Source organism: Pseudonaja textilis, chromosome Z (genome assembly GCF_049901715.1).
Source record: "Pseudonaja textilis isolate UNSWEBS1 chromosome Z, rPseTex1.2, whole genome shotgun sequence".
Taxonomy (NCBI): Eukaryota; Metazoa; Chordata; class Lepidosauria; order Squamata; family Elapidae; genus Pseudonaja; species Pseudonaja textilis.
The window spans coordinates 27803890-27817332 of NC_142008.1; the positions used below are offsets into that span (position 1 = coordinate 27803890).

Here is a 13443-nt window from a genome sequence, read left to right on the forward strand (position 1 = left end):
TAACTAAAGATCTCTAGTAGGCCAGTACCTTTTTTTCGATATTCTGAGCAAAGGAGACCTTTTGCCACAGTAAAATCTATTTACTAAATGACTTGTAAAACAATAAATCATAACTTCTTAGCAACAATGTACTTCTCACTGGAACATAAGCAAATGTATCTGTCACCAGGAAACTGTAATCCATCTTGTTTTTGAACAGATGGTATTTATCATGAGTGACCTTTACTATTACCCTAATTCCCCAGGCAGCAATGGCATATGGTCTTTGTAGCTTGTAGAGCTATTACTTGGTTGTTATTGATAAAATTGACAGCCAATAAACAGAATTTTAAAATACCACTTACAAGTGTATTTTAATTATGTAACTTGAAAGCAATATTTGATGGAAAAAGTCATGGTGGATATTGGGCTTCTCTGTTTTTTGGGTGAGGGGGCATGATGTCTTACAAGTTCTTAAAGTTTCATGCAAATCATCTTTGGTAAAAAGAAACAAGACTGTAATATTTGTTTAAATATGAACAAGGAATCAATCCACAGAATATCCCGTACCCTAATGTTTGTAAGCTACCTAGTCACCTCTAGATGAGATGGGGGAACACCAAACAAATGAACATACAACTGCAATATTATATACAAATTAGCTTGTTGTGGCTTAATTAATCTTATTTGAAAGAAAACCTAGTTTACACAATCAGTTTACTCTTGTTTGTCTTGGGGCAGATGATAATCTTAACTAATGTTTAATGAGCCCAGCCAGTCCATAAGTCTATTCAATGAATCATGGTTTAGGTAAGCAATGGGTAAACCTGATACATAAAATCAGCTATCATGAATTAAATTCTGTATTAATGTTACTTAGATTTATAATATTAGTTCTCAGCTGTATTGAGAAATAACCTCTATTTGAGTTATGATTAATGTTCGTAGCAGTAATGTAGCATTCTAGCCATTTGACTAGATGGGACAACTCAACCAGCCTTTCAGGGAATCTATCTATCTATCTATCTATCTATCTATCTATCATTCATTCATTCATTCATTCATTCATTCATTGCCTTCATTATTTTTACAAATAATTCAAGGTGGCAACCATATCCAACACAACTTCCTCCTATTTTCCCTACGGCAACAAACGTTTGGAGTTAGTGAGACTGACTGGCATAAGGTCCCCCACCTGGCTTTTATAGCTAAAGTGGACTTGAACTCATGGTCTTCTACTCCTAGCCTTCTGACTTAATCATTAGAACAAACTGATCTCTTTTAATTTGTGATTGTTCAAATCTCTCTCTCCCCCTCCCCCTCTCTGTAGAATGAGTTTCCCACTCTGGTAAGAATATTAAGCATTTTGCAAGCTATTATGCTAATATATCTGAAAGAACAAGGCATCCTGAATAAAAGTCTGTACTATGTTTAAAAAAAAAGTGAATTGCCTACATTAGTGTCCATTAGATAAACATGTAATGTGCGTGTGATTTTCTGAAGGCTAGTACCTTTAGCACTGAAATGGAATGGAAACACATCTATGTATGTTGTTCTGCATTACAAGGTGCTGGAGATGCCCAAGGTGTGACATTCACATTTATATTTGCGGTAGTATATTTGATCTTACCAGTGCTAAATAATAATTCATACTTTACTGTATACTCTCTCTACATCAAGCTACTTGCCACAGTAAAATGACAAGGCAAGACGGTCATGCTGTCTAATTCTCATAATACTCAAATACATTTGTTTATGTAATTGTTATACAGGTACTCCTCAATTTACAACAATTCATTTAGTGGCTATTTGAAGTTAAATGGCGCTGAAAAAAAGTGATTTATAACCATTTTTTCACACTAACAACAATTGCAACATCTCCATGGTCAAAATTCAGATGCTTGGCAACTGACTCATATTTATTATGGTTGCAATGTCCTGGAGTCTTCTGATGACTTTTGATGACCTTCTGACAAGCAAAGTCAAAGGGACGCTGGATTCACTTAACAACCTTGTTACTAACTTAAGAACTCCAATGATTCATTTAACAATTGTGGCAAGAAAAGTCATAAAATGGGCCAAAACTTACTTAATAACTCTCTCACTTAGCAACAGAAACTTAATTGTGATCATTAAGCAAAGGATTATTTGTGTTTTTTATTCATTATTTCCTTCATGAATTCACAGTAGAATGACAACTTTATCTCTAACTACCATAGAATAAGACTGAACTCAGTGGAAAATCTATTGTTCGGGCTTGAACAGTGGAGTTCGGAGAGCCCTCTTTGAGCTAGTTGCTTGCTTGCAGACATTTCATTTACCCAACTAGGTAACATCATCAGTGCAAGTAAGTGAGGACTGCCTCCTTGGTGGTTCTGAATTAGAGATACGGATTTTAATCTGGGAACAATATGTGGCTTATCTGGAAATTACGGAGTAGTAGGTCCATCAGGTTTTACCAGCATGGGCAACCAAAGAAGGAGCAAATGATATCAAATGATCATAATATCATTGTGCAAATTATATAAATCACATTACATGATAAGGGATTGCAAGCTAACCGGGTAACTTGATAGTGAGATGGGAAATATATAAATCTAATAAATAAAATATACACTCTGTCATCATGGCTTCTGTTGAAAGCTATGCTAGTTAGCATGCCCAATACCAAAGACGAATTTAGGTCCAGCAATTCATATAGCTCACAGGAGGAAGAGAACGAGAAACAGTAAGAAAACAAATGGGCATACTCCATTAAATTGATTGGGTTTATCTATCTTCAAGTGCAACTTCCCTATTTGAACTCATACCTATTCTATGCATTATAGCTTTTTAACATTTGTTTTTAAAAGAACTTTCCTAATTTCCTCTCCATCTTCTCTATTTGACTAAATTCCATTTACTTTTTATCATGTTGCTTTAATAGTATATGCTTTAGAGTCAACAAAAATGTTGGAAGCATTTGTTTGATCCTTTTTTGAGGAGGAGATCAAGTGAACTGGTTGGCTTACAGCTTTGTAAAGATATTTTTCTAAGCCTTTTTTCCTACTGGTCAAATCCCATCTGCCTCCAACATACTGCATGGAGCTAATGCATGTAACCAATCTGGATTATTTTTATTATACACTTCTTAATGCTTACTGTCTTAAATATTTTGTGCTACTCTTTTATGTTGCATTTTATATTGCAATTTATACAAATATTTTTCTAAAACAAACCATATTGAAATGATCTGAATAAGATGACATAAAGTTTCAAACTAATAGGATAATGAGCAATTGCCATAATGATATCATTTTCAATTGTATATTGTTTCACAGGTGTCAGCTTAAGTAAATATATCCAGTGTCCTATATTGATTTTGCACCTAAATTAAGAATGTTAATGATACGGACTTTAGGGTTTAATTATTCTTGCTTGTCTAGACCTGACTAGGGATTTGGATTTGGATTTTTTTCTCTAACATTCCACCATGAAGCAAAACAGGAACTTCTTCTGAAAAATTAAACATAATGGTAGTGAGAGGCCTAAAAGTGAGCCTTAAGAGAGGAGGGAAAAATACAGTGTTGGAAATTTCTATTTCCCCTCTTTCTTTTCCCAGCCTTCATGGGTGGATTTCTCCTATCATCAGGAACAGCCAAAGAAGTATGATAATTGGATAAGAGACATTTTATGACTTTCCAGCTCTTTATCAGATACTTAAGTTGAAAAAGAATTTTCTGTTCTTGTGGTAATCTTCACTAAAATTTATAACATTTATAATACATTTTTGCTGGAAAGGCTTTAGGAGTCTAACAGCTTTGTACAACAAGGTTTCCAAGAACAGGTTTTGATTTTTCTGTCCATTTCAGCAGTGCTCTGACATGCATACTGAAGACGGAGACTATGGTTTAAGTAAAAGTTAATAAGTACTCCATTTTAATTCCATATACAATCATAGAATTCAAAGTGGAATACACAGTATTCAAATTGTCTTCTAGGCATTGGCCAATTCTAAATGTTGGATATATAGAAATTTATCTCGGTTAACTTTGGGATCCTAGACTCTCAATTCACAGTACCAACATAAAGAAAATGCTGAAAAATCTTCCATCCCCAGAAAAAAACCCACCTTGCATAACTCATAAATATAATACAGTAATTTAAAGGACCTACATTAGAGTTCAGGAAATTGTTGAATCATTTTTTTCTTTGTTTTTCTTACCATTACTATATACACTATCACAAATGAGAGTGTAATGAGTTCCTCTTTCAAATCAACAAATACCCACTATTACTGTGGAATGGAATGTCTGCAGGCATTTCATTTTCCTTCCTTCCTTCCTTCCTTCCTTCCTTCCTTCCTTCCTTCCTTCCTTCCTTCCTTCCTTCCTTCCTTCCTTCCTTCCTTCTTTCCTTCCTTCCTTCCTTCCTTCCTTCCTTCCTTCAACCACCCACCCACCCACCATCTACTTACAATATATTGTTGGCATGATCATATCACTCATCATGGCACTGATAGGGTTGGTTACTAAACAGCTGTAGTTCCCAATAGCTTCTTTAAGAACGGGGGCAATGGAAAGTGTATCTTTGTTTATAATCATGGAGCCATTGCTGCTATCTTCAATTGGATTTTCATTTTTCATCCATTGATAAACCACCCTTGTGCCTTCTTCCACCATACATTTCAAAGTGATGTTTCCTTTTTTTTCTACAACTCCAGATGAGGGTTCCATATATATGACAGGCTTGGTGAGAGGCACTGCAATGGAAACGACATTGGAAGTTATGATGGTGTCATTTCTGTTATTTACATACAGCAGGGGTCTTCAAACTTGACAGCTTTAAGACTTGTGGACTTCAGCTCCCAGAATTCCTCCTCCAGTCGTGTTAGCTCAGGAATTCTGGGACTTGAGGTCCATAAGTTTTAAACCTGCCAGGTTTGAAGACCCTTGACATATAGCATCTGTACAGTCTACTTTTGTGCTAATAGAAGAGGGTGAGAACTGTTACTGGTTGCATTTGGGACCTCTACAAGAAGTGGTCCCTCAATCCAAAAACTTTCTTAAAAGAACAAATTGTCTTTTTAATCCCAAATGTATTCCATAAAGAAGATCAGCATTGTTAAATATTCAGTCAAATATTCTGAAATATCCTGATGTGTGCAATAGACAACAGCATGTCATACAACTGTGAATGTCACCTTATGAAATGTATTTTAATTTTTAAGAATTTGCACAATATATGCTAAGCTTGTGCCTTTCCTGCAATCGTGCTGGATTTTGATTATCCCCCCATTAGATTTTTCTCTCAAAGTCTTTTTTTTTTTGGTTCATCAGGCATCCTCAAATAACTCACAGTTATGACCAGTGGTGGGATTCAAATTTTTAACAACCGGTTCTGTGGGCATGGCTTAGGTGGTGGGTGTGGCTTGGTGGTCATGTGACTGGGTGGACATGGCTTGGTGGTCATGTTATTGGCTGGGTGTGGCCAACTCAATATCACTCACATCGAGGCACACATCTCCTCCCCTGGCCTCTCATGACTGTGGGGATGCTGCCACAGTTGTAAGTGTGAAAAATGATTATAAGTCACTTTTTTTCAGTGCCATTGTAACTTTGAATGGTCACTCCACACAAGCAAAGTACCAGCAAAGGAGGGGGGGGGGACTCCAGAGAGGTTCCTGAGACAGGAAGTCTAGTCCTGCCAAGAATGAAATAAGGGTTAATGGAGAGGCAGTTTCTGTAAGCAACACCAGAATGTTTCCTTCCTGCTTTCCTTGCAGGATTAGGCCAGTAATTTCTTCTAACAACCAGTTCTCCAAACTGCTTAGAATGTTAACAACCAGTTCTAGTGAACAGGTGCGAACTGGTAGAATCCCACCCCTGGTTATGACGAGATTCTTCTCAATGTCCAATTCTCTGCATAGCTGCACTTTATGGTGTAAAAAGATGGTAATCTTTTATCCCTTTCATCCCATATTGTAGGAGCAGGTATAAAGATGCTAGCATGAGGCTGGGTTCAGGCAAGAGTGAAGAAACCTCCCCCAACCCAAGGGTCAACTCAGTGACCAATCAGGATTATTGATGTGGCCACATGACATGGACTACATTTCCCAGGATACCTTAACTACGTTTACCATGATGCATTCCCTTAAGGGGACAGTTCCCAATTACTAACTAACTATACTGATTCCCATTAACTATAAACTATCTGGACAGCACACTGCTGCCAGGAAGTTCTCTCAGCAGCATTACTTCACTACACTGAATGTTCAACAGGTTGTGGCTTTGGGAAAAGCCCAGAAAATGTCACAGATAAATAAGGAATGGAGAACCTATGACCTTTAGATGAACTCCAATTCCCAACAGTCACAGCCCATATGGTAAATATTGGTAGACAGACATATACCCCAGCGTTTCAAAATACTTACCATCAACAGTAACCTTAATCTTTTCACTTACTGATTTTGTCCCATTGCCACGGATATTGATTTTTACAATATAATTTCCTTCATCACTTCTGTGTAAAGAGTTTATCAGTAAAGATGCATTTGGAGGCGAAAGTGTAAATTTGTGCCTATATTCTAAGTCTGGAACAACCGATTGATTGACAGAAATAATCAGATATTTAGGGTTTGTTGGTGGTTTTTCAAACAGCCATATTATCTGGATGTCAGAAATAGTAAAGTTGATACCATAAGCAACCTCAAGTCTGAGTGGCTGTCCTTCAATGCCATTGACTGTGTATGAGGGAATTGTCATTTTTAATGCAGAAGAAATACCTGCAGCAGAAAGATTAGGTATATTAGAAGTGGAAATATACACAGTACTTGCTTCAGTTCTATTGTAATATATCTTAAATTATTTCAAAACTAATCATCACTTGTTATATATCACATGTGTAAATTCATGCTATGACCATTTTGGTCCTCATCTATAATGCCATATATTTCTTTATGCGATTAAATTTTTATTCATATTGTGTTGGATATAAACATTACACATATTTCTCTGAACAGAATGGACAAAATAATAATAATTAACTGTTCAGGTTAACCATAAACAATGAAGGAACAAAGAGCCCAAAATATTGCAGACGGATATTCAGTAGAGAAGACATGAGGACCTTGGAAAAGATATTCAAATGCAAGACATATATAACCATTGGTTTGAAAGTATTAATTTTAAGATAAAATTTGGAATATCTCGTATAAAATGATGGAATAAATAGTTTAGTCATGGATGATTAATAACTGATAAATATATAAGCATAAGTTAGTTTGACAATGTGAAAATTGATATAAACTGTGAGTAAATGACTATAAAAGGATAGCACAAAAGATTTGTAACCAACTGACACACTGTATGTATATAAAATGGAAGATGATTTTATGTTTTATGTTTTGTATGTGTATGTTTGTTTTTTAAAAAAACCAAGGCAAAAGAATAAGATATTCAAATGCCAAGATGTGTCTATACCTACACAAATCAGAGTCATGCAAGCCATGGAATTCTTTGTGACATGCCATAGAAGTGAAATAAGCAGGATAGGAATAATATTAATACATTTGAAATGTGTGTTTGGAAAACTCTTAAAAATACTGTGGATAGCCAGGAAACTAAACTGATGGACCATTAAACAAATCAACCTGAAGTTTTCATTTGATGCATAAAAGACCAGTCTAAAATTGTTCTTCTTTGGACACATTAAGTGAAGACCTAGGTCTTTTTTAACCTCTGCTGATTACAACCATATAATATTCATTTTTCCTTTAATATTTTCTTGCCATTATTGGTTGACTAATCCAGAGCAAACAATATTGCTTCTTGATTGATTTGAATGGCTAGGGGGGCACAAGGGGGTATAACATGGATTCAAAAGAGCGTGCAAGAGGTAACACGGTGGTTGGGGAGAGTGCACAGAGGTACACAAGAGGTGTTGGTTGGGAATGCATGAGGATGCATGGTGTTGTGGCATATGTCAGGAAACTGCAGGGTGAATAATGGGTGCTATGTGAATCCAGCAGGGTATATAGAATGTGTGAATGGGTGGCATGGCTCAAATTCAGAATAGCTGGAGAGGTAGGGTGGGTGGGAAAGTCTTACCTAAAGAATTTGTGACCTTCCCTGTTGGCTTTCTAATTTTAAACACTCCCTGTAAGCTTCCCACAAGCAAAAGACTTCGTTTGAAGGAAGCTGGCAGGGAATGCCAGCAACCACGATCAAGTTTATACTTCATGCTGGCTGCCTCATTTATTTGTGGGAAACTGGCCAGGAGTATTGGAAATGACAGTCATGAGGCCATAGTCAACTATGGTGATGTGGTAGCATGGTAGCAGTGAAGTGACCATAAATTTGCCAAATCTAAACCTGACACGGGTCAGGAATCACAGATTTTGGACTTATATTTAAATTAGCCCATTGAGGTACCTTCAAAAATCTCAACCTATGATGCACCATTCTGTTCAACTAGAAGTTATAGTCACGAGAAATTTATTATATATGCAACTGTCATAAATATAAATCAGTTGCCAAACATCTGAATTTTAATCAAATGACTGTAGGGATGCTTCAAAACTTGTAACTGTGAAAAAAATGGTTGTAAATCACTTTAGTGCAGTTGTTGGCAACCCACGGCTCCAGAGACACATGCGGCTCTTAGGGCCCTCTGCTGAGGCTCCCTATCCCATCACTGGCTGGTCCCTCCCTCTCAGTCACTCCTCACCTTCCCTGAGAAGGGAAGGGTGATGGCAGCGGATGGAGACTTGCTCCATATTCCAGAGCAGGAGTGAATTGCCCCTCTTATGTGCCTCTTCTTCAGGCCATTGTTCGTGCAGCACACACCTTGATCATTCGGGGAAACACAACTTCCTCTCCATCTGAGACACTGGCTGGCTTGGTATGGCTGACACCACCACTCTGTCTCCATGATGTGAGCGCTGCTCTTGCAGCGCCTTGTGCAGCACTTAAATTTAGCATGCTTCACAATGGGGAAGAAGGTATCCCCTCCTCCTCCTGGAGCCATTATGATGTGGACCATTGGCTGCAGCCGGTTGCGCATCTTCCTGAGCGGCTGAGCTACGCACAGCACCGACATTCTGGTCTAATTATGCTGTAACTACCATTTGGTTTGCAGAGGTAGACCCATGTAGTGTACGCTACTATACTTCAGTAGTTTATTGAACTAACTACAGGTACTCATCTTAAAATATTTCATTTAGTGACTGTTCAAGGTTACAGTGGCACTAAATCAGGGACCTGCAAACTTAAATACTCAAAAGAGCCATTTGGACCCGTTTCCCACAGAAAACACCAGGAGCCACAAAACCTGAGTGGGCATGGCCATCTCAACATCACTCCAACCCAGTCACATGACCCCTCCCCCCAGCCATACCTAGCCAGGTTTTGTGGCTGCTGGTATTTTCTTTTCTCTTGGAAACAAGTATCTCTCTCTTTCCCTCTCATCTCTCTTTCTCTCACCCTCTCTCATCTCTTTCTCCCTCTTTCTCATCTCTCTCTCTCCCTCTCATCTTTCTCCCCCTCTCTCATCTCTCTGTCTCCTTCTCTCTCATCTCTCTCTTTCTCTCATCCTCTTTCATCTTTCCCCCTCTCTGTCTTTCTCTCATCTCTCTCTCTCTCTCTCTCTCTCTCTCTCTCTCTCTCTCTCCCTCCTTCCTGTCAGCTGAACCCAGCAGGGGCTGGCCGTCGCCCTGCCCTCCCAGTCACTTCTTGCCTGCCCTGAAAAGAGAAGGGTGATGGTGGCGGATGGAGACTCGCTTGATATTCCAGAGCGGGAGCGAAGCACCCCTCTACTTGCCTCTTCTTCTGGCCATTGTTGGTGCTGCGTGTACCTTGGCTGGTCGGGGAGATGCGAAATTTTCTCTCCGCCCCTAGACACTGGCCAGGCCCGGCTGCAGCCGATGCTCTGCATCATAATGGGCTCCAGGAGGAGGAGGGGATGCCATCTCCCCCATTGGGAAGCACGCTAAATTTAAGTGTGCTGTGCAAGGCGCTGTGAGCATGCCATGGAGGTGGTGTCAGCCGCAGCTGGGCCAGCTAGTGACTCGGATGGAGAGGAAGTTGCATGTCTCCCCAAACGACTGAGGTGCACGCAGCACCAACAATGGCCAGAAAAAGAGGCAAGCAGAGGGGCGCTTCTTTCCTGCTATGGAATATGGAGCAAATCCCAGGGCAGGCAAGGAGTGACTGGGAGGGGAGGGTGAGGGGTGGGGCCAGCCACTGGTAGATTCAGCCAACGGGGAAGCCACAGCAGGTGGACAAAACAGCTTCATTTATCAGGGAACCTGAATTGATTCTTGATTTAAATAATATGGTAAAAAGCTCCCAAAGAAGAAGAAAGAACATCAGCAACCCCATCCCCACACAAAACTCATCTGTTTTTGGAAATGTTCAAGAGGGAACACACACACACACATGAGAGAGAGAGAGAGAAGAGAAGGAGATATGAGAGGGAGGGAGGGAGAGAAAAGAGTGGGAGAGATGTGAGGGAGAGAAAGATGAGAGGGAAGGAGGAAGAGAGAGAGATGAGAGAGAAAGAGGGAGAGAGAGATGAGAGAGGGAGAAAGAGAGACAGAAAAAGAGTGACAGAGAGAGAGAGAGATATGAGAGAAAGAAAGACAGAGAGGAGGGAAAGAAAGATGAGAGCAAGAGCAAGATGAGAGATGAGAGAGAGAGGGAGAGAGACCTGTTTCCAAGAGAAAAGAAAATACTGGAGCCACAAAACCTGGGTAGGTATGGCTGGGTGTGTGTGTCATGTGACTGGGTTGGAGTGAGTGAGGTTGAGTTGGCCACACCCCCATCAGAATTAGATCAGAATGCAGTGGCTCAGATTTTGGCAGATGGTCACTATCAAAAGTTCATCACATCTATGCTTCTGGCTTTGAATAGACTTTGTTTCCTATCAGTTTCTATATGCAATTTAAATCAGAATCAGAGCTGGAAGGTACCTTGGAGGTCTTCTAGTCCAGCCCCCATTCAAGCAGGAGATCCTATACCAGTAGTGGTGAACCTATAGCAAGTATACCAGAGGTGACACTCAGAGCCCGTTCTGTGGGCATGCATGCTGTTGGCCCAGCCCAGCTCCATTGCGTTTCTCACCAATGGGGAAGACGGGGTCCTTTCCACCTAGAGCCCATTACGATGCAGAGTCACAATATGACCCTGCATCATCATGGGCTCACTTGTGCCTCCCGGATGTCAGTTGCTTTTCCTGCAGAGCTGCCCGTGCTATAATGTCCCACCTCCCTGCCGATGTTCGGCTTGGTCTGTTGCTCCTGGGATTCTCACCACCCAGCACCAGTTCAGGAGTTCCTTCTCCCCTCCCTGGGGGGGAAGGAAGAGAGAGAGAGAGAGAGAGAGAGAGAAGAGACAGAGAGATAGAGAGAAAGAGAGAAAGAGAGAGAAGGAGGGAGAGAGGGGGAAGGACACAGAGACACAGAAAGAGAGGCAGAGAGAGAGAGATGGAGGGGAAAAGAGAGGGAAGAAGGGAAAGGGATATTACAAACATTTTTCTTTTTTATTGTTGCTAAACATAATATTTCAAAAGCAGAAAAAAATGAAGGGGCATAAAAGTGCATTTAGCACATTTTTCTTAGAACAATTAGCTGAACTCTGCCTTGTTTATCATTATTTTAGGTAGTAAAACCTCAGTATTCAGGTTAAATTGCCGTGTTGGCACTTTGTGATAAATAAATGGGTTTGGGGTTGCAGTTTGGGCACTTGGTCTCTAAAATTTCGCCATCCTATACCATTTCAAACAAGTAACTGTCCAGTCTCTTTTAACTTTAAATTTTTAACCTTAACCTGTACATGACTTGCCTTTAAGATATCTCTGGAGACTTCTTTGTTCAATTTCAAAATTTCCAATGCAGAACTCATAGAAGAATCTAGTAACAGTTCTCAACTTCCATTCAAAAAGGAGAATGGAGGCCTACATAGGTTGGTTTTCCATTACAGGACAAGTATTATGATGTGTGGTATTTGATTGGCACTTGACTTATTAGCTTCAGAAAAATTACTTATAACAAGAAGGCATTTGTTCTTAATATGTGGCCACGTTGTTGCTTGATTCGGTAATGTTAGGATTCCTATTTAATACTTTTAACTTTTGTGATTTTTATGATTATTTCTATTGGGATAATTCAAACATATCACTGATCTTTTGATTATGGCAAATAAAAATAAAATAAACCACAATTAAATAAACCATGGCCTAGTATGATTTATGAACCCAGCCATTAGAGATGGCCCTTGACTTAGAACCATTTGTTTAGTGGTTGTTCAAATCTACAGAGGCACTAAAAAAAGTGACTTACATTCAGTCTCCACACTTATGACCATCCCAGCATCCCCACTGTCATGGAATTGTATGCTTGTATTCACAATGATTGCATGGTCAGCTATTGCAACCTCCTCAGCCGACTTCGAACAATCAAACTCAATGGGGGAAGCTGGATTCGCTCAACAACTGTGCGATTCATTTAACTGTAATTTGCTTAACAATAATCATTAAACTGGGCACAACTTATTTAACAGCCACCTTGCTTAGAAATTTTAGCCCCAATTGCAGTCATAAGTTGAAGACTACTTGTAATTTTCACCCTTCAGAGCTCCAGTTCACATTCAGGTTTCAACTGAATTAAATAGAGCCTCCAAAGATGATGTGTTTTGTCTTAAATGAGGTGATGTTTTTTATCTGTTCCAAGTATAGGTATTTTCTATGCAAAATTTTTGTTTCTAAGTGAGGCAGTTGCTAAATGAGTTGCACCTCATCTTACCACCTTTTTTTGCTGTATTTGCTGTAAAGCAAATTATTGCAGTTGAATTAAGTGAATCATGCAGTCATTAAACAAATCTGGCTTCCCGCCAATGATTTTGCCTGTCCAAAGCTAGCTTGAGAGTCTATAAATGGTGATCACATAACTCCAGGACAGTACAAGTGACATAAATACATGCCAGTTGCCAAGGGCCTGAATTTTGATCATCTCATCTTGGAGATACTACAACAGTTCCAAGTGTGAAAACTAGCCATTAAGTCAGTCACTAAATAAATGGTTGTAAGTAGAGGGCTACCTGTACTGTAACCAACTGATTTGGAACTTGTATTTCGGAGTTATAAATTGAATACAATATTGGGAATACCTAATTTGCTAATTACTTAATACAATTATTCCCTTCCACTATATTTGCAGCAATAGTATAGTGAGACATTCAATCTCTGTGTTTTCTAGCAGAACCATTGCTTTTCAGCATATAGTAATGCCAGAACTGAAATTAATTTATCATACGGATATTATATAAAGATATGTAAAATTTTATTCTAGTATGGTTCAGTGACTAAGACACTGAGCTTGTTGATCAGAAACGTTGATAGTTTGGTGGTTCGAATTCCTACCAACACATAACGGAGTGAACTCCTGTTACTTGTCCCAGTTTCTGCCAACTTAGCAGTTGATTCAAAAGC

General features: G+C 39.3%; 1 protein-coding gene across 1 annotated transcript in view; it reads right to left on the reverse strand.

Annotated features, from left to right (window-relative positions):
* Positions 1-13443, reverse strand: part of HEPACAM2 (HEPACAM family member 2) — a 38048-nt gene that overhangs the window by 22916 nt on the left and 1689 nt on the right. The window contains exons 2-3 of the mRNA XM_026706231.2: positions 6392-6742; positions 4436-4720 (exon numbers count right to left, since the gene is read on the reverse strand). Of these exons, the coding sequence (XP_026562016.1) occupies positions 4436-4720; positions 6392-6742 (636 nt within the window). The remainder of the gene's footprint in view (positions 1-4435; positions 4721-6391; positions 6743-13443) is intronic.